Here is a 27,698-nt window from a genome sequence, read left to right as displayed (position 1 = left end):
ACAAAAACAGGGCAGGGCCCTTAATAATCAAGAGAGACAGACAGACACGCCTTGCCCTTTTCATTAAAACTTTATTATAAAAATATAAAACACAGAAATTAAGTCAAACATTCCTGTCGCCCCTACAAGGAAACATTCCCCCATTAGGTCTCACAGCAACATCTGCCCGCTTCCTCTTTTTCGCCTTGTTTTATTTCTTTATAAATTTTTTTCAACACAACTCAACTCGACCAGTGTTTCCGTGTAAAGCCGACAGAATATTTACACAAACGGGAACCACAACCATGTTTTAAAATAATAATAAAGAGAGAAACAGAAGAAATGCTCCAGCTGGAGACACCGGGCCAAGACGTCAGGCAGAGGAGAGGGAAAGAATACTCATTTGATGTCATTTTTATTCTTAATCTTTTTTTAATTTTATCTTCTAAATGTAATTATAATAATGTGATTGTTCTGATAATTTAGTGATAATAATAATAATAATAATAATAATAATAATAATAATCATCATCATCATCATTTGAAAATCATCCAATGGAGTTTGGACGGATTAATTTTTTTCTGTCAGTTTTAAAAAGAGGTGAAAAAAAAATCTGGGTTCAGAAAATAAAAATTCCACTCCTGGATTTGGAGCGGGCCGTGTGGATTTGCTGATAAACCGCAGCCACCCAGAGGGTCAGCTTCTGGCTGGAGCAAAAACATGGAAACAGGTTTGTGGGATTCTTTACTTTCCACCTGGGACTTTTGGTCATTTAAGGTGTTTTTATTTTTTATTCAAATTTTATGGATTCACTGAACTGAGACGACTGGGATTGTCCAAAGCCGTCCAGGGATCTGACGTCTCTTGACCTGCGTCTGAAGCGTCCGGGAGCGTACGTTTGATGGAATGTACGCCTCCCTGAATAGTTTGGCATTTTTGTGGAATTGAAAGGAAAACTGTATTTTTGGGGGTTTTCTATTTTAAAATCCTTCCAGAGATAAAAAAAAAGGGGGGGGGGGGCAATTTAAAAGAGTCTGATGCTGGTCACTCGGATTGACTCACAATAATCAATCAATCAATCAATCAATCAATCAATCAATCAATCAATCAATTAATTAATTAATTAAGGTTTTGTTGTAGGTTGTAAAAAAATACTGGACTTTTCCCAGTACAAGCATTTATTTACTTGTGTTCGTCTTTTGGTAAAATTAATAACTCTGGTTAGCCGGTTAGCCGATAACAGGCTCTGCCCCCTCCACTACCATTAGTCTGCAGAATAGAAGTCTTGTTTGCTTTTTAAAAATATAGATATATACCATAATAAAGTTATATCATTGATAACCACGAGATTAACTGATCCATTTGGTGTGTTCCCTCCTCTGACGCAGTCCAGGCCTGGAGTTACTGGAATGGATTGAAGATACTGCACTTTAAATACTAATAATAATAATAATAATAATGATAAAGAAAACAAAATCTAGAATAATACAAAAATACTCCCCAGATGGACAAAACAAAAAAAGTTACTTTCATATATATATTTTTTTACATTTTTTTTTGTCGCTTTCATTTCAAACTGTTAAATAGAAAAAGGATGGAATATACACTTAGAAAACACGTGAGACCTCTGCTTTGCTGAACATCTTAGATTTTAGGATTGGCTTTGACATTCTGATCCTTGGAGGACGTGCCAGCGGGAAAATATTCAAGAAATGTAATGAAACAAAATGTGGTTTAAAACATCCCGAGCTGTTTGGTTGCTCCTTTAAAACCGACTGAATAGTTAAATAAATGCAGAGGTTTCAGATATACATGAATATGGTCTTTCTTTTACCGTAGCTTATGCATCATATAGTACAGCAAAAATAAAATATAACCTCTCTGGAAAATATTACGTTTTCCCCACCGTATTGGTCCTGCAAGACATTTTTGTTTTTTTTGTATTTAATTTTTAAATTGATACATATTTTATTGTCTGTCTTATTTTTAATTTCCCTGATACTGATCGTTTTTTAAAAATAATTGTTCTATTATTATTAATCATAAGCACAAACAGCATGATTTGCGGTCCCAGCATTCAGGGGGAAAAGCAGAGGTTCTATACATAAATAAATGTTAGTGTATATATATATATATATATATATATATATATATATACACACACTTCACTGTCTGTGAAACAATACTATTAAACACCATTAGAAAGAAAGCGGAGGTGAAACTTTCAGACGGGATCTGGAACTTTGACGAGAGTTTGGACGTTGTGCAGAATGGGTCAGAAAAGTAGCGTCTCAAAGTGACGCCTTCGTTTTGTTTGTTTTTCGTTTTCCTTTCTTTTCTTTTCTTTTCTTTTCGTAGAGCTCAACAGCGACCGCCCGCATTTAACAACGGAGCCGCTTCCGGAAGTGAATTCCACCGTCTGTTCACTCCACTGACCTTGGGGAAAACCCTTGGATAAAGAGTTTTAACCCTGACACGAGCCGACCAAAGCAGTCGGACCGTGTGCGTAAAAAGGAACTACTTCCCATGAAGCAGTGGTTCTCAGACGTGTTTTTAGCAGTGTACTAAGATCTTTTATCAGCTGAGCACCCGCTTCACCAGCACCGGGAGAAAAAAAAAGGAAACTAACATAAACGATGTACTGTATATGGATCGGATGTGTGTTTTTTTTTTTTAAACATTATATATAACCAATATATTTGAACAAATTTTTTTTGTCATTTTCGGGGTACCCCCCGTGGTCCCCGGGGGCACGAGAACCCCTGTTTGAGAAACACTCCCATAAACCATTTCCAACGACTCCCAAACTAACGCTAGTGTAGCGCTTCTTCTTGAATTCAATCTTTGTCATTATTAAAGTGTTTACATTGGTTATAATTGTGTAATATATTGTAGTCTGTGTGTGTGTATATACAGTGTTTCAGTTCAGTGGGAGCAGTAACTCGCTCACTGCACCAATCAGACGTCACTGTTACACGGAAGGATTGTGGGTAGTGTAGTACTGCTCCGTGACGCCGATATAAAACGTGTTTTTACTTTAAACAAGGCTGATATGGTGCGGAGGTGTGGCTCCTATCCCTCCTACCGTAGCTGGCGTCGGGTGGACCTCCCATGGTCACCACCGTAAGGATAATAATCAACCAGCTCCACTCAGGGGATGAACGGGGGTTTTCACTTCCGGTAACGCGCGGTTGAGCGCTGTAGCCGCGAGCTGGTTTCGACACAGTTTTCTGACGACCGGCTGCGATACACTATATATCTCACGTACCAAATTTCCTCAAATAACGACCGGGGCCTTTATTTACCTCAACCGCAGAGGGTACCAGACTTTTACAGGCTTTTTACTGTCAGCGCTCTGCTGCGCAGCAGTAGGAAACGGAGTAAATTAAACACATCTACAATAAAAAGACGCCGTTTTTATTCGCTTTGTTTGGGGGGCGGCGCTCAGTCCCCCCCCCCGGTCCGTAATTGGAGGCAGGCTTTTATTTGTGCGTGTAGGCCACGCCCCCCCGGCATTTATTAGAGACTCGGTTTGTACTTGAGGAAATACGGTGTGTGGAGGTGGAATGGTGTACTGAAAACCGAGCGTATCTGTGCAACACTGATCGTTGGGTTTTTTTTAATCAGAATTGCTGTGAGAGAGGGACGGGCTCTGTTTATAGATCTGGTTCTGGTCCGATTTGTTATTTGTTATTTTGGAGACCTTTAACTGGTGTCACCGAACGGTGGTTTGGGTGGTGTTTTTTTTTTCCTCTTTCTTTTTCGGGGCGGTGGTGGTGCTTCAGGGGTCGGTGGCGTTGATGGTGGTCTTGTCGCGGGACGTCATGCCCCGGTACCAGCTGCAGTAGCCCTCCTTCTGCTGGACGCAGGAGTAGTGCCGGGACTGGTAGCCGGAGTAGCCGAAGTGGGACAACATGTCCGTCCACAGACACTCGTTCTTGGAGGTGACCATGCACGGCGGGTAGTAGCAGGGCTTGATCTACAGGGGGAGGGAGGGAGAGAGGGAGGTGAAAACGCAGCCCCCGTGCACCCGTGTTCACTCAACTCGTCACAAAGAAACAACACGCGTCGCTCAAATGACTCAACTCGAAAAGACGCTGGATGCTGTATTGGCCCGATTTTCACAGGAGCTAGGCTAGCTGATCCCATCTGCAGCACATGCACTTAGCTAGCGCAGTTGGCGCGCAGCAGACCCCTTGGAACCCTTCTAGTTTTAAAACGACACCATGCGTGACCGCCCCGCTTCCACCCGATGGCTCCAGCTCCATTCGCGTTATTACTCCATCTAATTATGGGGTTTATGGTTCCGGAATGAAGCGACGCGCTCGGCGGAATTCCCTTTTTACAGGACGATCCGAAACGAAGCCCCGTCGCGTCGTAGCATTTAGACCAAGCGGCGCGTGACGATCTGGCTGCGCCGCGCGAAGGAGAAGGGAACGCGGCGGCCAGGCCCGGTTCCTCGAGTGACGGGACCGAAGGGTTCCTGGAGGCAGGGAGGCGAGAATGGGAGCGACGGAAACGGGCTGTTTGTGTCGCAAGGTCCAAACTGCCCCCACTGCACCGGTCACCACAGCCCAGAAAGGCTGGGTGCGGTTGTTCTCGGCACGCCACTCGGCGGGAAGTCGTCCGTCCACTCGTGCGTCGGCGAATGACTTATGACGACTACGCCTCCCCATCTTTGGGCCCGAGCGCCGTCCGAGCGATTCTGTTCGCCACGAATGGGCTCGCTTGCGAGGTCTGTGCGCCCCCCGGCGATAGGATGGCTGGTGGCCTGGCGGAGGGTTTTTCGGGGAGCGCTGTTCTCGCAAAGCGGCTTTTATTCACGACGTTACATCGACGAGCGGCGACTGTTTGAGGGGTTTGGAGCGAGCCGCACCTTGACACATGTTAAAGCACTCGCACATTCCATTAGCGATTAGCGTAGCACCGGCGTGTGTGTGCGTGTGTGTGTGTGTGCGTGTGCGTTTGTATGTTTAAATGACTTCCTGCTTCCAGCTCCTTCCCGTCTTCCATCACCGTGAATCATCCGTTGTTGTGGAATGGGCAGAATGGAATGCAGAGGAGGTTTATCACAGTAACTCTGGACGTCTGACCCGACTCCCCTCACTCCGTCACTGTTAATGTGGCTTCTGGGGTTTTGGAGGTTTTTTTGGGGGGGGGTTTTCTGGGTGCCCCAGCCCGCCCCAAAACCTGAGGCCGAGCGGGATTTGAAAGGGTGTCGGGAGCTGGAAGACGTGTCTGGCGTCCGGTTTTGCACTTTATCCGATGTTTTTAGCAGCTGTCGTACAGCAGTAGCACAGTGTTATTATTCCTCCCAGGATGCCTGGGTAGAGACCGTATTCAGATATTATGAATTATTAATTTATTACAAGTTATTCAGTTATTACGAGTTATTCGTTATTACAAGTTATTCAGTTATAATGAGTTATTTGGTTATTAGGTTATTACGAGTTATTCGGTTTGTTTGAATTATTCAGTTTTTTTGTTGTTATTCAGTTATTTCGAGTTATTTAGTTATTTGAGTTATTGCGTCCACTTTTTCCAAAAATCAATATAATTGTTCTTTGAAGTGTACTAAATTTACTATAGTGTGCTTCTATTTTAAAACATTGTTCGTTTACAACGTTTTTGGTGAAAATGTTTGATAGTTTACTGACCACATCTACCTACGCTAATTTAGCAAATTCACCGTGGCTGCATTTCACTTCTTGCATTTGTGGTGGACCCCGCCACCAACAATGTAGAGCAGCTAAAAGGGGAGCAAATGCATAACGCAAACACATTGATTGGATGTTTCTTATAAAGTGCCAGCGAAATAACACATCAAATGTGGGTTTCTTTGGAGCAAAATAATCCTACGGATTACCACTTTAATGTGGCTGCTGAGCCCAAACCAGTTGAGGAGCTAAAAATGATGACTGAGTGAACCGGGACGTTTCTCTCCACGCCCTTGAGCCTTCCTCCTCCTCCTCCTCCTCCTCCTCCTCCTCCTCCTCCTCCTCCTCCCGCCTCAGCACTTGCCCTCCCCCTTCCTCCCCCCTCCTCCTCCCCCCTGGGCTCTGGACTCACTCTGCAGCCGCAGCCCAGTTGGTAGCGGTGGTTGAAGCCCTTCTTCTGGGCCAGCGACAGCCGCTCCCAGCGCTCGATGAAGTTGCACAGCCCCGTGTACACCTTGCCCTCGAACACCCGGCCTGCGGGGGAGAGAGAGGGAGAGGGGGAGGACGGGTTGGTAGATGGGACTGTGTTGCCATGACGACTCAAGGTACTTTTATAATCCATTGAAACGGTCAAGACAGTTCCTTGAACCCAAACCGGCTCCAGGAACAGGAAACAAAACTGCTCACGAAATTGAAATTGCAGTGTCACAGGAGCTATAACAATAATAATAAAGTATTAAGAATAAAATATAGACAATATGCAAAATGCAATGAACCTAAGGATTTGAAACCAAAGCACAGTAAAAGTAAACAATAAGCAGAACAATAAACAGCAAAGATGTGGCAATATAAAATAACCTAAAACCTAAACATTTTTATAAAGTAACCTTAAAAAAAAGTTATAAACCAAATATAAAAATTCAAAAATTATAATATTGAAAAAGTAAATCGAAATTAAAGGGAAATTAAAAATAAACTGTAAAATAGAACAATTTTAAATACACAGTAAAGGTTAACCGAACAATAAGCCTAACCATAAACAGTCAAAATGTGGGAATATAAAATAACAAATAAACAAATAAAAATAAATAAATGTATTATTATTTATAATAACAATAATAATAATAATAATAATAACGGATATAAACGGAAGGAAGGAATTAACCTAAAATAAAAAATAATACAATAAAAAAAGTAAAATAATAACTATTATTATTATTAATATTAATAATAATAATAATAATAATAATAATAATAATAATAATAATAATAATAATAATGAAAATGATAATATTAATAAAGGAATAAACAAACAAAAAAATCGACAATAAAATAAAAAATATATAATAATAATGATAATGACGATAATAATAACAATTAACTAAAAGATGTGAAAAAAAATCCCCAAAATTACCCGAAAAATCGAAATCAAAATGAACCTGCGTATCTGCTCCCTGGATCACTGAATTTTCCAGAGGTCGGGCGGAGGCTATTTTTGGGGCGCAGTGGGCCGTTGGCAGCTTAGCGCCTGTGTCGGGGCCTCAGCCTCCGGGACAGGTGTGGGGCGGCGCGTGGCCGCCATTGGTGGCAGTTAGCGTTAGCATTAGCTTCAGGGTTGCCGTCACCGAGCGGGAATCCCAGAGCTCCCGAATATGTACGATCCATATAATAATAGTCCCCCCCACACCCCCTCCGGGTTTAGGGAGCCTCATGGCCACTGGGAACGTAGCGCGTAGCGGGCCACATTCCTTCACGCGGTGGCGGACCACGCCACCCCACCTCCAAAGAAAGGGGGATTATTTTAAATTGCTGGTAATTGGTTTTGGGGGGGGGGTGTCGGTCAGACCTTTTCAGGGCCCGATGCCAACTTTGAGAAGTGGTTGCCAGGTTCCAGGCCATGCCTCAACTTTTTGGTTGCCAAGTCTGACGAAATGGTTGCCGAATTTAAATAATCGTACAAACGTCTACAATCGAATGATATTGATCCTAAATCATTAGAAGCCGTATTTCAACATTTAGACAAGGACGTCAAAAAGGGAACATATTAAACAACAGGAATGGGTTGTTGTTATAATCCCATATTTCAATTTTAATTATGTTATATCAAGAAAGGGCAAACATATCAATTTGCACAAAATATTTTTTTGTTATGAATATTAAATATTAAGCGAGAGAAAGGAACAGAAATGTTTATTTATCAGCGTTTCAAGTGAGTGATCAACACCTCGACTGTCGCTAAACCGTAAAAATAAGTTTGCATGAAAAAGTGGTTTGACAACGCGGCAACCAGACCGCACGAGATGGGTTTGGATGGGCCCAAATCTGGTTGCCCGGGGCAACCGTGTAGCCCTGTTATTATTGTTATATTTAGACTCCCTGAGACTCGGTCAAGACGTCAACACAGCAGCTGTTGCCGAGCAACGGCCTCCACCTCCCTGGCACCGAGGGGTGAGTTACACTGCGTACAGGTTAGGGATGCCAGGGAAAGGGGGAGAGAAGGGGGGAGTGAAGGAGGAGAGAGAGAGAGAGAGAGACAGAGAGACAGAGAGAGAGAGGGGGAGAGTGAAGGAGGAGAAAGAGAAAGAGGGGAGAGAAGGAGAGAGAGGGGGGGCAGTGTGAGAGAGAGAGAGAGAGAGAGGGGGAGAGTATGAGGGAGAGGGGGGAGAGAGGGAGAGAAGGAGAGAGAGGGGGGTAAAGGAGGAGAAAGAGAGAGAGGGGAGAGAAGGAGAGAGACAGAGGGGAGAGAAGGAGAGAGAGGGGAAGAGGGGGAGAGAAGGAGAGCGAGGGGGAGAGTGAAGGAGGAGAACGAGAGGAAAGAGAGGGGGGAGTGTGAGAGAGAGGGAGAGGAGAGAGAGGGAGGTGAAGGAGGAGAAAGAGAGTGGGGGGAGAGGGGGAGAGACAGAGGGGAGAGGAGAGAGTGAGGGGGGAGTGAAGGAGGAGAACGAGAGGAAAGAGAGGGGGGAGTGTGAGAGAGAGGGAGAGGAGAGAGAGGGAGGTGAAGGAGGAGAAAGAGAGTGGGGGGAGAGGGGGAGAGACAGAGGGGAGAGGAGAGAGTGAGGGGGGAGTGAAGGAGGAGAAAGAGAGAGAGGGAGCCATACAAAGAGATGGATGGAGGCGGGGCGTCTTCCTTTGGTTCAAGCAGGAAACGGAGGAAAACAAACCAATCTGAATTTAAAATAAGAACGGCAGAAAAACAACTTTCCCCGTTGGCTTTGTGTTTTTCATTTTTAAGTAAAAGAAGGAAACAAAATAAATGTAACTCTTTCTCTAAATCTTCAACTGATTATCAGATTATATGATATATTACTATATTATAATCACAATGTGCTGATATTATTATTATTATTATTATTATTATTACATGATCTAAATGATGAGATCATTTTATTTGTATTATTATTAATCATTATTATTAGTATTGTAAATATTATCATTATTATTATTATTATCATCATCACTATTATTGTTATTGTTATCATTATTATATTATTATTATTATTACTATTATCATTATTATTGTTATTATTACATGATCTAAATGATCAGATCAGTCGTAATCTGAGTAGAGAGAGAGAGAGAGAGAATGTTTGGAAAAACGGGGTGGAGGTGTGTCACAATCCAAGATGGCCGCCTCTTACCTGTGATCAGGTACTGGTATTTGTTGATGTCGAACTTGACGCCGCACAGACCTTCAGACGCCACCGTGTGGACGTACTGCACATGGTGGAGCTTCTCAAAGCCCTTATACATCTGGAGGGAGGAGGGGGAGGAGAGGGAGGGAGGGATGGAGGGAGAGAGAGAGAGAGAGAGAGAGAGAGAGAGAGAGAGAGAGAGAGAGAGAGAGAGAGAGAGAGAGAGAGAGAGAGCGAGAGAGAGAGAGAGAGAGAGAGAGAGGAAGAGGGAGGTAGAGAGAGAGAGAGAGACCCAGGGTTAGAACCAAACAATCTCCATCCATTGCAGCAGCAGCGGCGGTGGTGCAGGTGGTGGCGGTGGCAGTACTCTGACCTTTTACTTAAAAAAAAAAAATAGAAGTACAAATACCCGACAGAAAAGTATTGAAAGTGAAAGTCCCACAAAGCACAAAGTAAACCTGACACCAAACTTTCCTAAAGGTTCAAGCACCAGTTGGAGAGTTCTACTTCAGTAGAAGTATCTTAAATGTAGTAGTGGAAAAGTACAGAAATACAGTGAAATGTAGTAGAAAATAGAAACTTGATGATGATAAAATAAGTACAGATTCCCGAAAAATGCCCTCTTCCTACGAGCGGGCGCAGTGCCGCCGCGCCCCATGCAATCTCCCGTTTAGTAAATAACCAAGAAATGGGAACAGCAGAACAGCCTTATCAGAGGACATTCCTGACCAGACTCCAGATGCTACTGACAACTTGACCACAGATCAGATGACATCATTACATCGGATTGCATCACGTTTTCTTTTTTGGGGGGGTGGCATTAGTCAGGGTCGGGCAAAGTCAAGGTTGGCCGCAGGACGTGGTGTTTGTTGTTGTTTTCCTTCGGGGAGATTCATTTGTCCGGTGGAGACAGGAAGTCCCCGTTTAGAGACGCCGCTCTCAGGGAAAGTGGATAAACTGGTATTTAGAAGGAGTTCCTGGGAAAAGCCAAAGTGCCTTTTCCTCATTTGGAGCCAAATCCAACCCGAAAAAATAAGTCGTAAAGTATAAAGTGTGTGACAGACATAATTTACGGGGTCTATCAGAGTGCTTATTACACGTGTTCCTGTTACTTATAAATAAACTGTTCAGAGCAACAACCTCACTGAACAGGAAGTTCCCAATCTGCTGCAATGCATTCCAATGGGGCAAACAATGACAGTGGAACCTCGCATTACGAGCGTACCAGTCAACGAGTCCTTTTTTCTACCAGCCGAGGCTCGTGCGAATATTTGTCTTGTTTTACGAGTGGAAATCCACATTAGGAGCGAGGTTCATACAGCGACCGCTGGGCTCACACACGCTCTCCCGACAAGCGTGGCCACCGCTCGCTCAGCTCACACTCATATCTCGTTGTGGAAGCATCCCTGTTGTGTTTTCCCAGTGTTTTTCTTTTAGTTTTGTGCGTTCTTTGGTTGATAAACATGAAAAAGGAACGCATGTAGTGTAACTACACCTTTTCTGTTTTAAAACCCATAAAAAATGATTTTTGGGTGTTTTTTGGGACTTGGAACAGATTAATTATATTTCAATTAATTTCAATGGGGAAAATTCATAAATATATATGTGTGTGTGTGTGTGTGTGTGTGTGTGTGTGTGTGTGTTAGAAAGTAATTGCTGAAAACATATTAAAAGACTGTGAAGGATGTAGTCCTGAATTGTGGAGTTAGACCCTTAAACTGTTTATCACCACTTTTGTGGTCGGGTCTGAAATGGTGGCTCGATGACGCACTGCAGCCATGCCCCCCCAAGACCATAATAATGCCTAGAGCGCATTAGCATCATTGGCCGAGAGCTGAGGTTCCCAAGCACTCACGATCAGAGCAGCTCGCGGAGATCAGAACAGTCTTTTCTCCGAACAAAGCGGATAAAAACTGTGGTTTTTTTTTATCAAAGGTGCATTTAATTTACTCCGTTTCCTAATTCAATTAAACAAAAAAAGCCCGGTGCCATGGCCCCCCTCACCCTTTGTAACTACCCCCTCTACTCCACTTCATCCCGCCGGGCTTGCACTTGAGAGAGGCTGCACCTCTTCTGCGATTGGGCGTGGTCTCAGCGCCTCCAGCGGACACGCCCCCAGCGGACACGCCCCCAGCGAACTGCCTTCTTTTTTTTTTTTTTTTTTTTCATGATTTTGAAACCTAGCCTCACCTTTTTTAATTATTCCAATTTGACTGGGTGGTTGATAACACATTGTTCTGTGGTGTGACAAACTCAGAACACATATTTATTGTTTTTTGTCACGGACTTTAACCCTTTAAAAAAACAACCTCCAAATCTCCTTTTCTAAAACACGAAACTCACATTGTGGTCGCACGTGTCTCCAAAAATGTCAGCTACAGCAGGTTGCCAGTAGGAAGGGACGCAGCTTCCTGTTTCTACTCTCTTACGTTAGCAACGTAGCCAAAAGATCTGATTTGCAGAATTGCCAAAAAAATAAAACCCTGAAAAAAGCACGGTTTGGACTTTTACTGGCTTCCTGCTTTAGAAAAGGAGATTTAACATGGTTTTTTTTTTTTTTTTTTCGAAGGCGTAAACGTTTGCCCCATTGGACTGCATTGAAGCACAGTGAGAAGCTGCGGCACAGCGGTACGTTCCTCAACAGAAATAGAAATGATAGCCCATTATAAATGATGGGAACCAGCATTTTAATAAGGCCTGGGGTTAAAGTAAATATCAAACCTGTCCCATTAAGAAGAAGAAAATACATCTCCGAGTGTGATTCCTTTTGCGATGGATTCATTCATGTTCTCCTCTGATGAGAGCGATGGAATTCAGTATTTCTTGTTCTTAACACTGGCCTTTTTGTTGGATGTAATGCAAGAATTAAGTGTTAGTTTGTAAAGAGAGGTGGTTTAGCTGCAAAGACTTTAAGCCCAGGAAATCCCCCGGCCTGGCTCTGGCCCACTCAGATGCGTTTCCGGAGCCGTCATGGTCTCTCCGAAACATATGCAACATTACATCATTACTCAGTAAGCGTTTACTGAGTACAACGCAATCCTTCTTGTATCAGGGATGTCATTTGGTAGTAGTAGTACCGTGCCCAGTTTTAGACTGCTTTGTTTGGGGGGGGGGGCATCATGGTGGCGCATCACGTGCGACACTGTTTCCTTTGTATTTATTATTATTAACACGTAATAATGTTACACGTAACACGTATCAACACGTGGTTTTGATGTTATGCTGACATGGAGACTACCGACCCAAATTGCAGTTTTTTCCGAGTTTCCATGAAATGCAGCATCACTTCCTGCTCCCCCTCGACGCGACAAAAACTTGGAGCGCTTTATAATCCGAGAATGGGCGGTTGGAGCATTTGGTGGTGCATTTCCCCCCTGTGCCCATGCCTAGAACCGCCCCTGAGTAGTACACATGTCCCAAGACTCTGGATTGGAATATGAGCTGAAACCTAAATATAACATGATGTCATACAGGCTGATGAATTGGTAGAATGTAATATTATATCAGTGTTGTGATTAGAGTTCGCTGCTTTCCCGCCAAAATTGTTACGCTGGTTGTACCATTTAAGTCGTTAGCATTCCGAAGATGACCTCGAATTTTGTTACATGATGAAAAAGAAAATGCAAAGAAGTACGTACCAACAACAGTCAAATGTCAAATAATCCACTATTTGGAACATTAATTTCCCACCAAAACGATTACTATTGTCGAACGACGTGTCACGGGTGGCGAGCCACTTAGCAGTTAGCTTTTCAAAAAAAAATTATCAAAAAGGTGTGAAACATATAGGAACAACAAACAACAAGTCCAAATGTCAAATAAAACATAACTTGGAATGATAAATAGAGGAAAGAAAACCTGAGAAAAATCTAAAAAAAAATGAGGATGCCAAGCTTTAGCCTTCGCTTAGCTTTGCTGTTCTTTAATATAATTCTCAGGGAATTATGAAAACTCCCATTCACACTGTATCTCCCATGCACCATCCAATTACAAAACATAAAATGTATAATTATTGTAATGAATTATTATAACTGTTGTATGGGGGGGGGGGGGTGTAAGACAGACTGAAACATGTGCCCGTTACACATGGGACTTTTTTGTTTCGTTCAATTAGAAAACGGGAAATAAATAAACCAACAATAAAAACATTGTTTTTATTTGCTTTGTGTCTGAAATGGTATTACAAGATTTTTCAGGGTATGAATATGCATAATACATTATAATGTTTACCATTACAGGCAAGAAGGATATTTAAATGTTTTGACCCCCCGACCTGTTGTTTTTACCTCTTTTTGGGGGGGTCCAAATCTAAATTAGGGGTGTCAGACCCCCCCTAATTCAAACCCTGCTGTTATAGCTCTGGCTGCTCACCTTCATCTGTTTAATGGTGTAGCGCATTGTTCCAAAGGGTCCGTCCTTCAGGAGCTTCTTCCCCACCACTTTGGCACGGATTACTGGGCAGAAAAAAACAGACGGAACAAGTGGGTTAATGGAGAATACCTGGCCCTGATGAGCCATTTAATCCGGCGTCTACTACTCAGGGTTTAAAATGGTCATTTCAATATAATGGATCCCGGTGGAACTCTTTGAGATGGGAGTTTCATGTGATAAGCGGACACCGTGTGTGACACCGATTGTTGTTTTCAATTCCCGCTGATTGAACCAGTCCCTTCTAACCAGTGTGTTTACTGGTTTTCCTTGAGCACAGTTTTGAGGTATTAGGGGATCCTTCCTCCAGACGCAATCAGTTGAAAACAATTAAAACAATCAACTTTTAAGTTCGGGACTGCTGCCCATGAGAGGAAACCCGTGCTGCCGAACCAAAACGGGAAAATAAATTAATTGCATTAATCTTAAGCAGTACAGGTTGATGATGGAATACGTCTTCATCCTGGAAAACAAGTTCATGATGTCATTCCCCTTTTGGGACTTCACCACCGTGAATAACGAGGTAAACAAACACATGCCGCCCTCTCCAGCAGGGAGCTCCAGCGACACCATGGAGGCCCTCTAGCCCGGGCCAGGGTCAGATTTGGCACCGCTCTTAATCCATTTATCCCATTTTCCGCATTGTAGCCGCGAGCCAAGTAGCGTCCGATGGAAAAACCACGACATGGACGTCGGCGTCGGACTGGGTAGCTGTTCCACGGGGGGAAGGGGAGTCAGGCGTTTTGTCACGTCCTCCGTTACCCACGCCTTGCCTCACGCCCTTAAACCCAGCGTTGTGTCTGTTTGAACAGGCTTCTGTCTGTTCTGTCCGTCCTGGGAACAGGAAGAAAGATCTTATCCGGCTGCAGTGCCGCCATGTCAACACCGGCAACGGTGAAACCGCTGCACGGCAAATCTCATTTGTTTGCTTTTACTCCCGCTGCAGTTTGTGTGAGTGTGTGGGTGTGTGTGGGTGTGGCGTGCTGGGTCCAAGCCCAAGTTGAAGCCTGATTTGAGCCGGGGAACTTAAGGGCGTCCCAGAGGTTTCCTGGGGGCCCTTAAGCCCGCGTGTGGGGTTTGGGGAGATGCGGTCCGGGGTTCACCTGCTTCCTCCCCCGGTCTGTCGGCCGCACCGCAGCCATAACTAACACGAGGGGATGTTTGTTATCGTTCCGCCGTCGGAATTTCCTCACCCCACATTCTTCGGAGGATCACATTCTCCGGCAACGAAAAAGATAAATAAAAAAAATAAATCAAACGTAACGGAGACGCCTCCCGTTCCCCCAGGACGAGGGGGAAGCGGCGAGGCATGTGCCGCCGCTTCCCTCCGCCTCGCCGTGCACCTTGCGCTCGTCTCGCTGGGCGGACATCCCCAGGTTCTTCCCTGATTTGAACTTGTCCCGCTCGTCCCTGAACCGGGCTGATGGTTCGATTTCGTGACTTGTCATCCAATTGAGTAGGGTCAGCGTTGGTATTTAAAAGTCAACAAATTTAAGGGACGTTTACAGGCTATTTACTGTACAATGAAGGTCATTTCAAAAACCCCTTTTTGGGATTAATGAACCAACCCCAACCTTCAGCTCCCATATGACCTTTTTGTCATCATACACTCAAGGACATTAAGATCTATTAATCTGTCAACTCATTTTTATCAAGCTCAAGGCCCCATTATCGAAATGCACCTCCGCTAAAAATGCATCCAACTGCTCCTTTGACACCCATTTACTGAGGAATGTACCATTATACCGAAGAACATCGCAGCAGCCTCCCCAACACAAACAGCAATGCAGTTGAAAGCCTTCGCAACCCGAAAAAAGCCACGCAGGGGATCGGGTGATTCCATCCAACCTACCGTGCCCAACTCCCCCTTCCACGTTGGGTAGAACCCAGCTGTGAGACGCAAGAGCCTAACTGGACAATGCGGATCAACTGCTCCTCTGACGCGTGGAATGTCCCATCACACCAAAGAACACTGGAGCCTCACCGACGCAGACAGCAATGTGGCTTCAAACCTTGTATTCTTCACTGGCCGACCTCACAACCCCAAAATAAATCTTTACCCATGACCCCTTCCAGTTCAGAGATCAGGTGCTTCCACCTTAAAGTGCCGAAATGCCCACGTTGGATGAAAAACATTTGCTGGACGCAAGCCACTGGTTGGACGATGCCGACCAACTGCTCCTTTGAGGCACATTTACTGAGGAATGTTCCATTATGCCCGATAACATTGTGGAAAGGCTCCCCCACCCAAACAGCAGTAATGCTGAAAACCTTGTGCCTGACCTCACAACCCCCCGTCCCCCCCAAAAAAAACGTTATCCATAGCCCCTCGCAGGGGGTTCAGGGACCGGGCGCGGTACCATGCCAAACAGCCGTTCCACAGAGGACGGAACACAGTTGTTGCACCCGGGGCCACTATTCGGATGACGCCGACCAACTGCTCCTTTGACACAGACGTGGACGCCCATTTACTGAGGAATGTCCCATTATACCAAAGAGCGTCGTGGGAGGCTCCCCAACACAAACAGCAGCGCAGCTCCAAAACTTTGTACTCTTCACTCCACTGACCTCACAACGCCCAAAAAAACCTTCACCCATCGCTCCTTGCAGAGAGGTTCAGGGATCGGGCGGTTCCACCCAAAGCTCCGCCCTTCCACCTCGGATAGAACCCGGTTGTTGGACACCGAGCCGCTGATCGGACGCCGACGCCGCCGCCGCCGCGTGGAATGTGTGAAAGGGCCCGGCCGCCGCCGGAGACACAAGCTCTCAGTCATTCTCCCTTCGTGTGGTGACCCGTCGACCTCTAGCGAAAGGGCCCTCCGCCACACTCCTCCGGGGGCCTCAAGGCTGTATTTACATCCGGCAGCACCTCCTCAAAGAGCACCCTTTCTCACGTCCAAAGGGGCTAAATTACCAGTGTTTATCTAACCCACCCTCCTCCAGCGTGGCAGAGTGTAATCTTAACCTTGCTGGAACTCTCCCACCACCCAGGTTTAAGGGCGAGGCACGAAAACGACTAGGCCTCACGACATCACAAGGTGACCGCTCCCTGACAACAGGGTGTTTCAAGCCTTTCAGAGCTGATTTACACCCCCCCCCCGACACACCTACACATTCTCTACAAGTGGGAAGCTTTTAGTTTGTTTTCTTCTCCGATAAGGGAGGTAAGTGCTCAAAAAGTCTGATTCCTCTTTGCTCCCGCAGCTGCGTGCGCGGACGCCAGGGCTCAGGCCGCCACGCGTCCGCGCCGGTCCCGAGGTGAGGCTGTCCTCTCATCCCGCGCTCAAATCTCGCGCCTCAGCCCGCATGCGTTGCGCCGCGGCGCGGCTGTCCCCGTGCTCCTGCTGGTGAATGCGCGTGTGTTTGTGTACGTGGGAGAGCGATAGAGTGTGTGAGAGAGACAGAGAGAGACAGACAGAGAGAAAGAGAGAGACGGGGATCCAGAGAGGATGACGGGGATCTGTTAGAATGCAGAACATGGTCCAAGTTTTCGGCGCGGGCCAGCGGGGGGGCGGGCGGGGCAGTGGGTGGTGGATGGGGGTTGGGGGGTGCCGGTGGAGGAATTCTCAGTATGACACTCAACCACGCTCAAAAATAAACTCTGAAATCCAATCCCGCTTGTTGGCTTTTTTGTCGCGTCGGGAGAACTCCCGTTTAGAGGGGAAAGCGCCGCGGGAGAAGGAGGAGAAGAAGAAAGGAGAGCAGTTATAATGCCGTTAAAATGCCTCCTGTGTTCCGGTCGGGTTGGTGGGTGATTCCATCTCAGATCGCGCCGCGATGGTGAGAAAAACAAAGGGGCGGTTCACTCGCTGTTTGTATGATCTGAACCAGTATACGGTCACCTGCTTGTATTTCCCACGTCCTCGAGCTGCTTTTGTTTTGACCGAGCTGCTCCTAAGATGTGGGCCAAAGTGTGCCAGAAACAAGGAGGGCTTCATTGGAGACAAAAAAAAAAAAAAAAGGGGCCCAGCCGTGCCTCCATCACAGCCCGGTTAAAGCCCGGTTAAAGCCCATTCCGCCGCTGTGCACTGCGGGATACTCAACTATTTTGATTTTGCAAAAACAACAACGAAGAGTTTAGCAAACACTCAACTGGACGCAATATGAGGAATGCTGCACAGCAGGCACGCCGTAGAAACACACTGAACGCACCGGCGTTCCTGCTCGACGCGAGCTCCCAGAAGACGGATCGCCGTCAATTTTCAAGGAGGGAGATTCGGGGATGGATCTGACTTTTATCGTTCCAGCTGGCCGGTCGGCGAGCGACGCGTTTAGAATGTTTTTGGCTCAGAGGACGAGCTGGAGCCGGATTTGTACGCTTTGGATTCTGCTCAAACGCGGCTGCAAAAAAAAAAAAAAAAGGGAAAAAAATTGAGAAAAAAAAAGGGGGGGGGAACACGCTTGCGGATTTGTAGTCGCAGATGGAGGAGAGAGACGGGCGGAGAACGTGATACACCTGCCTCGCGTTGGAGGGGTTATCACAGGCCCGTCTGGAATCCGAGCGCCTTTGACGTCTCGGCGTATTTTAGCACCCTTGACGGGAAAGCCGGCGATAGCTGATCAGGGGTCACGCTCCTCGACACATGGCACCCCCTCCCCCCAACCCCGCCCCGCCCCGCCCCACCCCGCCCCCTCCCCGAGATGTAATTAGTCACCGGTTAACCCCACGCCCTGGGGGGAGCAGCACGGTTGGTGGCGGGAGGTCTGAGAAGAACCTCCAGCGGCGGCAGGAGGAGGCGAAGGTTGCATGAGGTTGCAAGACCACGCCGCAACGCTAATCCTCAGCGGCTGAACCCCCGCTTTGCCTCGCGCAGTGCCGGCACGGAAAGGTCGGCTTCCGTTGCCGGCGGCAGCTATTACTGGGTGTAACTCTCGGGGTCAAAGTTTATGGACCATGACCGCGACGCAGAACAACAACAGCCACCGCAGAGTTTTTCGACTTGGGTTGCAGCCGACTAGAAATCCGCCAAACCAATGCCCGGTCCGTAGGTGTGCAGCAGATAAGGCTGGACTGGGTGTTTTTCGTGGATGCTTTGATGTGAGACAGGGGTTTTCTGGCATGCCACCAAAATGACAACACCTCGTCAGTCTCCACCTTCTCAATCTGCTGAACATCTCTATCAGTCCCAAAAAACCTTCCCCTTTACTCCTCCACCTTCCGTCCCGCCTGCTCCCTTGTGAATGAAGAGTTTAAAAAAAAAACCTTTGCGGGAGGTGTTTATCGCAAATGGAATGAAGAGATCCATGGCGGCCCTCCTGCCCCCCGGGGAACGCCCTCCACCTCTCCCCGCCTAATTACATCCGCTGGGCAGCACCGCTCCCGCTTTCCCTTCTTCGGGGACCGGCTTTTTCAAAAAATTCTAAATGGATGTCCGACCACAGTGGTTGTGGTTCGCGGTGCTTTTGAACCCGGGGTTTCGGGTTCAGGCCTCCTCTACGCCGGCGGCCCTCTGAGAGTCTTGACAGCGAAAATGACGGCCCTCTCTCGGCGTCGCAACCCGTTATTTGTATGTCTTTCACCCGCCGTGTCTCCGCGGCTCGAGGGCCACATCGGTGGGGCCGCGTGGTCGAGGGGGGAAAAGGGTGCGACCGACGGCAGCCGTTGCCGGGTTGGGACGAGCGCCGTTTCTCGTGCCAGATCCCGGGCGCACGGATTAAAAATGTGTCTTTTGTCCCTTGGTTGGAGGAGCCTAAGTCACTCAAGACGAGCGCTGTGCACCCACCTGACCTGCAATCTGACCGGTTAGGGAAGAGTTAAAGGCCCAGAAACTTGGGATGGGATTGTTCAGTGATAGTTCTTTCCCACGGCGCAGAGTGGGTTTTCATGTTTTCACGGCAAATATCTGAGTTTAACCCTTTGATCCGAACCAGAATAACCTCGTATTTGAAAGCAGGTATTCAATGGGAAGGCCTATAAATGTACATATTGTACTGTATCAGAATCAGAATCAGAAATACTTTATTAATCCCAGGGGGAAATTACCAGGTATCACACCTGGACTGCATATCCAAGATGGCACGCTGTGTGAACACGTATTCACGCCTCCCGCTGCCTTTTGGCCGGGGGCGTTTTTGGCTTCAGCGGATTGAACCGCAAACCACAGCTGAGCGTGGGGGCCAGGAATTGGACCTGTATTTTGTGTTCATTTGGGCCCCCCGATGGAGAAGGGTTATTGGCACTGATGCAATTAAAACTTCCTGTAATAACCCCACGCCTGCTTTGGCAACGCAAGTCTCCGCACCGCGCGCTACCAGGGCCTCGCTTTCACGCCGCCATATCCGTGGCCGAGCGCCGCGCCCGTAGTTTGGACGTCATTTAACCGCTGAAGCCCGGGAGCCTGACCTTGATTTGTGGGGGTGTGTGTGCGGGGGGTGGGGGTGGCATTGGCCCAGTTCCTGCCGGTGTATGTTGGGTTGCATTCTAAACACGGCTCCAACCGAAGACCGCGACCCCCCCCCCCCCCCCCCCCGACTCAACACTGGCACCTTTTTAGCCGCTGCCAACAGCATGAGCTAACCATGAGCCAACTGAAGGAGAGGCGCCCTGAGAGACGTCATGTGACAAACGGTTTGTGAAGAAAAACAAACAGCAAACACTCCGACCGGGTCGCTTGGCTAAAAGCTTTTCCGTCCGTGCCCTGGGCCGTCACGGGCCGCGACTAATGGACGCCGAGCGGTTGCCGTGAGCGACGCCGTTCCGCGACCTTTCCTCTGTCCCCTCGCAAAGCTGACCGGCCGAGCAAACGTGAAAATACTTTCTTGCTACGATCCTTTCCCACAGGTCTACTCTGCCCTCGCCGGGAAGCACTGGGTAGCACTGGATTCTAATTGATCTTAATTTATAATTTTATTATTCATATATATATATATATATATATGCATGCCAATCAACTCTAGTGTTAATGGACTATAGGGGGCGCTGGACCACTCACCCCTTAATGGTTGTTAGGAGGTCGCCAGTCAGAGCTTTGGCAAAAGAGATGTGTGTGTACGCGTCCGTGTGTGTGTGTGTTTGCGCGTGTGTGTGTGTGTGTGTGTGTGTGTGTGTGTGTGTGTGACTGTGTACGTGCAGTACTGCAGGCAGCCTACTAGAGGGGGTAAGTCTTAATTTAAAACCAAAAACCAATTCATCTAAATGGATAAAACATTGTAGCTGGATGGTGTGTGTGTGTGTGTGTGTGTGTGTGTGTGTGTGTGTGTGTGTGTGTGTGTGTGTGTGTGTGTGTGTGTGCGTGTGTGTGTGTGTGTGCGTGCGTGTGTGCAAAGCCCTCTGACTCCATTCAAAACAAACCCCAGCACATGCTCCAACTGCTCCCAAAAATAACCGACCCCTTCTCTCCCCTCCTGACACCCCCAGTCCACCACCAACGCCCCCCAATAATCCCCCAGCTCAGATCCAGCACCGGCTCCGGGTCCTGGTCCTGGTCTAAAGACTTGTTATCCCAGGTACAAAGACGTATTATTCTAGGGGGATTGTGGGTAAATATGACCCTGATGGTAAAACAAGCTGTGCAAAGTCGCCCAAAGTCCTAAAATCCTAAACCTAAGTGAGAAAAACAAACAATCACAGGACCTGGACCAGGACCAGGACCAGGACGCTTACTCCTCCTCCTGCTTCTCCTTCTCCCGCTCCTTCACACATGGGTATAATTTTCGGGCGGCAGTAAAACCTGGTGCCAGCTCCCTGCTTCACCTCGCTGCTTTGGAACAGGTTGTTATGGAGCAGCAGCAGCAGCAGCAGCAGCTTCTGGGCTGGGACGGCGGCTTCCTGAGTTTTTTTAGCCCAAAGTTTGGATGCCATACAAGCCCCATATGGTGTTTTCCGTCTGGTATATAAGAAAATGATTGACCTTCCTATGACGGATGGTGATTTCAAAGCAGGTTTTTCAGTGGGAAGATGAAGCTGCAGCCGAACACTATTCCACTTAACCCCGTTATTATTCTCGGTGTTTATCATATTTGATGGCATACAACACCCATATGTGCCGTGTTGAGTCCGTTTGAATGGAACGCTGGGGCGTTGGGGGCGGCGACAAGGCCTAGCGGTAGGAAGGTTGCCGGTTCGATTCCTGGCTCCTCCTGGTAGGGTGCCGAAGCGTCCTTGAACCCTTATCTGCTCGCGATGAGCCTTGCATGTTCTTTCTGTGTCGTATAATTGAACGAAAGTCGGTAAAAAAATGAGTGACCTTTCCACACGATGCTGAGAAGATGAACCTGCAGCCCAACAATATTCCAGTTTATACCCATTATTGTATATTATTATAACAACTTATTTCAGGATCAGTTCATATAATAAGTTTAGTAACGACGTAAAGGGCCTCTTAGGGGGTTTGGATTGAATTGAATTGGAATGCACTTGTGAAACCTCTGTGGGTGTCTGTCCAGTACAGTCAGTGCAAAGTGCGCAAAAGCCGCACACTCAAAAGTTGGATATTCCAGTTTCTGTACCTAATCTGCCGTTAATAACAGTGCAGCACGGCGTGTCACTTTATATTACCCGACAGACCATAATACGTCCATGCAAACCAGCACTTTCAAATGAAAAGCAACTATAAACGCATGCAGTCGTTCCACATTCCCATAATTAGAAAGAGAACAACTACCTGTAGTTTAAATATAAGTATAATATTTACTATACTATAACACTCTATACTCTCTCTATATAACACTCTAACACTCTTTATTTACTATAGAACACTTTACCATATAACACTGTATTTATTGACTATATAACACTTTTACTATAAAACTCTATTTATTTACTATAGAACTGTATTTATTTACTATATAACACTTTTACTATAGAATTTTATTTATTGACTTTATAACAAATTATTTACTATAGAACTCTATTTATTTACTATCAAACACTTTATTTACTATACTCCATTTATTTAATATATAACACGTTATTTACTATGAAACTGTATTTCTTAACTTTTAGAACACGTTATTTACGATAGAACTCTATTTCTTCACTGTATAACTCCATCCACTACGGAACTCTATTTTATTTACTGTAGAACTCTATTTATTTACCATAGAACTCAATTCACTATATAACATGTTATTTAGTATAGAACTCTATTTCTTCACTATAGAACACGTTTACTATAGAACTCTATGTATTTAGTATTGAACTCCATTTCTTCACTATAGAATACTTTTACTGTAGAACTATTAAGTATAGAACTATTTCTTCACTATAGAATACCTTTACTATAGAACTCTATTTATTTAGTAAAGAACTCTATTTCTTCACTATAGAACACTTTTACTGTAGAACTCTATTAAGTATAGAACTATTTCTTCACTATAGAACACGTTTACTGGAGAACTCTATTTATTTAGTGAAGAACTATTTCTTCACTATAGAACCCTTTTACTATAGAACTCTATTTATTTAGTATAGAACTCTATTTAGTATAGAACTCTATTTCATCACTATAGAACACTTTTACTGTAGAACTCTATTTATTTAGTATAGAACTCTATTTCTTCACTATAGAACACTTTTACTACAGAACTCTATTCATTTAGTATAGAACTCTATTTCTTCACTATAGAACACTTTTACTGGAGAACTCTATTTATTTAGTAAAGAACTCTATTTCTTCACTATAGAACACTTTTACTGGAGAACTCTATTTATTTAGTAAAGAACTCTATTTCTTCACTATAGAACACTTTTACTGGAGAACTCTATTCATTTAGTAAAGAACTCTATTTCTTCACTATAGAACATTTTTACTGGAGAACTCTATTTATTTAGTAAAGAACTATATTTCTTCACTATAGAACACTTTTACTGGAGAACTCTATTCATTTAGTATAGAACTCTATTTCTTCACTATAGAACACTTTTACTGGAGAACTCTATTCATTTAGTATAGAACTCTATTTCTTCACTATAGAACACTTTTACTGGAGAACTCTATTAAGTATAGAACTATTTCTTCACTATAGAATACGTTTACTATAGAACACTATTTATTTAGTATAGAACTCTATTTCTTCACTATAGAACACTTTTACTGGAGAACTCTATTTATTTAGTAAAGAACTATATTTCTTCACTATAGAACACTTTTACTACAGAACTCTATTTATTTAGTATAGAACTCTAATTCTTCACTATAGAACACTTTTACTATAGAACTCTATTTATTTAGTATAGAACTCTATTTCTTCACTATAGAACACTTTTACTATAGAACTCTATTTATTTAGTATAGAACTCTATTTCTTCACTATAGAACACTTTTACTGGAGAGCTCTATTTATTTAGTGAAGAACTCTATTTCTTCACTATAGAACACTTTTACTGGAGAACTCTATTAAGTATAGAACTATTTCTTCACTATAGAATACGTTTACTATAGAACACTATTTATTTAGTATAGAACTCTATTTCTTCACTATAGAACACTTTTACTGGAGAACTCTATTTATTTAGTGAAGAACTCTATTTCTTCACTATAGAACACTTTTACTGGAGAACTCTATTAAGTATAGAACTATTTCTTCACTATAGAATACGTTTACTATAGAACACTATTTATTTAGTATAGAACTCTATTTCTTCACTATAGAACACTTTTACTACAGAACTCTATTTATCTAGTATAGAACTCTAATTCTTCACTATAGAACACTTTTACTATAGAACTCTATTCATTTAGTAAAGAACTCTATTTCTTCACTATAGAACACTTTTACTATAGAACTCTACTCATTTAGTAAAGAACTCTATTTCTTCACTATAGAACACTTTTACTACAGAACTCTATTTATTTAGTATAGAACTCTAATTCTTCACTATAGAACACTTTTACTATAGAACTCTATTTATTTAGTATAGAACTCTATTTCTTCACTATAGAACACTTTTACTATAGAACTCTATTTATTTAGTATAGAACTCTATTTCTTCACTATAGAACACTTTTACTGGAGAGCTCTATTTATTTAGTGAAGAACTCTATTTCTTCACTATAGAACACTTTTACTGGAGAACTCTATTAAGTATAGAACTATTTCTTCACTATAGAATACGTTTACTATAGAACACTATTTATTTAGTATAGAACTCTATTTCTTCACTATAGAACACTTTTACTGGAGAACTCTATTTATTTAGTGAAGAACTCTATTTCTTCACTATAGAACACTTTTACTGGAGAACTCTATTAAGTATAGAACTATTTCTTCACTATAGAATACGTTTACTATAGAACACTATTTATTTAGTATAGAACTCTATTTCTTCACTATAGAACACTTTTACTACAGAACTCTATTTATTTAGTATAGAACTCTAATTCTTCACTATAGAACACTTTTACTATAGAACTCTATTCATTTAGTAAAGAACTCTATTTCTTCACTATAGAACACTTTTACTATAGAACTCTACTCATTTAGTAAAGAACTCTATTTCTTCACTATAGAACACTTTTACTACAGAACTCTATTTATTTAGTATAGAACTCTAATTCTTCACTATAGAACACTTTTACTATAGAACTCTATTTATTTAGTATAGAACTCTATTTCTTCACTATAGAACACTTTTACTATAGAACTCTTATTTATTTAGTATAGAACTCTATTTCTTCACTATAGAACACTTTTACTGGAGAGCTCTATTTATTTAGTGAAGAACTCTATTTCTTCACTATAGAACACTTTTACTGGAGAACTCTATTAAGTATAGAACTATTTCTTCACTATAGAATACGTTTACTATAGAACACTATTTATTTAGTATAGAACTCTATTTCTTCACTATAGAACACTTTTACTGGAGAACTCTATTTATTTAGTGAAGAACTCTATTTCTTCACTATAGAACACTTTTACTGGAGAACTCTATTAAGTATAGAACTATTTCTTCACTATAGAATACGTTTACTATAGAACACTATTTATTTAGTATAGAACTCTATTTCTTCACTATAGAACACTTTTACTACAGAACTCTATTTATTTAGTATAGAACTCTAATTCTTCACTATAGAACACTTTTACTATAGAACTCTATTCATTTAGTAAAGAACTCTATTTCTTCACTATAGAACACTTTTACTATAGAACTCTATTCATTTAGTAAAGAACTCTATTTCTTCACTATAGAACACTTTTACTATAGAACTCTACTCATTTAGTAAAGAACTCTATTTCTTCACTATAGAACACTTTTACTATAGAACTCTATTCATTTAGTATAGAACTCTAATTCTTCACTATAGAACACTTTTACTACAGAACTCTACTCATTTAGTAAAGAACTCTATTTCTTCACTATAGAACTCGATTTCCTCGCTCTCGATCTCCATTTGTTCTCTACGGAGGACAGCTGCTCAACGTGAGGGCCGTGCGCCACTCACCGACGTCAGAGTGGCACAGCGCGTCCTGCGGGTGCGACGGCGCGCACGAGCAGCCGTCCGCGATGTGGTGCACGTGGAGGCTGCAGAGCACGAGCAGCACGAAGAGCCGCGGCACGGAGCGCATGGCGGCGGCTCGGGTCGGCTCGGGTCGGCTCGGCTCGGGTCCCGGCTCAGTGGGTTCAGTGGACGGTACAGTTCCGGTCGGTGTCCAGACTCAGTGGGGTCCGAGTCCCTGGTTCAACCCTCAGTGGGTTCGAGTCCCCGGTTCAGACCGAGTGGGTTCAGCGTCCGGGACTCGGTGGTTCGGGTCCCTGGTTCAGACTCCGTGGGTTCAGAGTCCTGGGTCAGACTCTTTGGGTTCTGCTCCCTCGTTTAGACTCCGTGAGTTCGGGTCCCCGGTTCAGACTCGGTGGGTTCGAGTCCCTGATTCCGGGCTCAGTGGCTCGGGGTTCTGGTCCCTGGTTCCGGACTCAGTGTGGCGGGTTCTGGTCCCTGGTTCTGGTCCCTGATTCAGTCTTCGGGGGTTTGGGTCCCTGCTTCAGACTCCGCGGGTTCAGAACTCGGTGGTCCGGTACTTCCCGTCAGTCTCGCGCTCCGGTAATGCGGTGTCCGCGGCGCGCGGCTCCTTAATATAGTCGCGCCTCCCCTCGCGCTCCGCCGCGCGGCCAATCAGAGGCGGCGCCAGTGACACCGACGCTGAAGCTGCGTCAGTCTGTCTGTCTGTCTGTCTGTCTGTCTGTCTGTCTGTCTGTCTGTCTGTCTGTCTGTCTGTCTGTCTGTCTGTCTGTCTTTCTTTTCCTTTTCATCCTCTCGTTTGTACTGCACAGTACATTTCCAGTGATTGTTGATTTTTATTATTATTGTAATTATTATTATTATTTCTTTATGTTTCTTTCACTCCCTGCTGCAACACAGTGATTCCACAGATAGATAGAAACGTTATTCATCACCAGAGGGAAATTGCAAAAAATATAAGAATAATGAGTATAATATTTCTAAAAATAATAATAATTGTAATAAAATAACAATTTAATTTCTAATAATACTTATTATAATATTTGTCATAATATAATTTAATTGTTATAACAATAATTATTATATAACAATAATTTAATTATTAATAATAATAATAATAATAATAATAATAATAATAATAATAATAGTAAGAATATTATAACATCAAAAACCCAAGCTCTTATTACAAGAGTGCTTGGCAAAAAGAGATGGATGGTGGTGATCCAAGCTGGCTCGCCCACTCATCACGAAAAACAACAGAACAACAAAAGTCCGTCTTCACACCCTTCGCTGTGTCTCTGTGCCCGAGGAAGTGCAGGCTATGGACCCATTCAACCACCATTCGACCCTCAAACCGCCGCAAAATGTGTTTGCGTGGATCGGCTTTGTGTGCGACTGGTTCCTGTGGCGATCCTTGCGGTTAACATTTGCTTGCATTCAGTTATGACCGCGCCCCCCGGTCTTCCGTTTCGCGTGTGGGAAGAGCAGTAAGATGGAGATGGCATTCAAGATAGCCCACGATCACACTTTATTAATGTGCCGTGTTGAGTCCGTTTGAATGGAACACTGGTGCATTGCGGGCGGCGGCTCAGGAGGT

The 27,698-nt window shown here is 44.3% G+C and overlaps 2 protein-coding genes across 3 annotated transcripts in view; one reads left to right on the top strand and one right to left on the bottom strand.

Annotated features, from left to right (window-relative positions):
- The window catches only part of syn3 (synapsin III), a gene marked incomplete at both ends in the record, with an annotated part of 105,933 nt that overhangs the window by 32,678 nt on the left and 45,557 nt on the right, over nt 1–27,698 (top strand). The gene's annotated exons all lie outside the window — the stretch shown is intronic.
- On the bottom strand, nt 52–26,670 carry LOC307246525 (metalloproteinase inhibitor 3). Its single transcript, XM_080022468.1, has 5 exons — nt 26,087–26,670; nt 13,641–13,723; nt 9,276–9,387; nt 6,050–6,171; nt 52–3,959 (listed from the first exon to the last, which is right to left on the bottom strand). The coding sequence occupies exons 1-5, from the start codon at nt 26,208–26,210 to the stop codon at nt 3,762–3,764; spliced, it is 639 nt and encodes a 212-aa protein (XP_079878594.1). The 5' UTR covers nt 26,211–26,670; the 3' UTR covers nt 52–3,761.

The sequence above is a fragment of the Zeus faber genome (assembly GCF_960531495.2).
Source record: "Zeus faber genome assembly, chromosome: 21".
In the NCBI taxonomy this organism is placed as follows: domain Eukaryota; kingdom Metazoa; phylum Chordata; class Actinopteri; order Zeiformes; family Zeidae; genus Zeus; species Zeus faber.
Note: the sequence above shows the minus strand (reverse complement) of the source record. Positions and strands in the feature narration are given on the sequence as shown.

Bases quoted from the DNA above. Each gene is read 5' to 3' on its own strand.
- LOC307246525 (XM_080022468.1), bottom strand. From the start codon at position 26,210: ATGCGCTCCGTGCCGCGGCTCTTCGTGCTGCTCGTGCTCTGCAGCCTC. The intron at 13,724-26,086 runs GTGAGTGGCGCA...TTTTCTGCCCAG, and splicing joins GCTGTGCCACTCTGACGTCG to TAATCCGTGCCAAAGTGGTG. The intron at 6,172-9,275 runs GTAAGAGGCGGC...TCTCCCCCGCAG, and splicing joins ATACCAGTACCTGATCACAG to GCCGGGTGTTCGAGGGCAAG.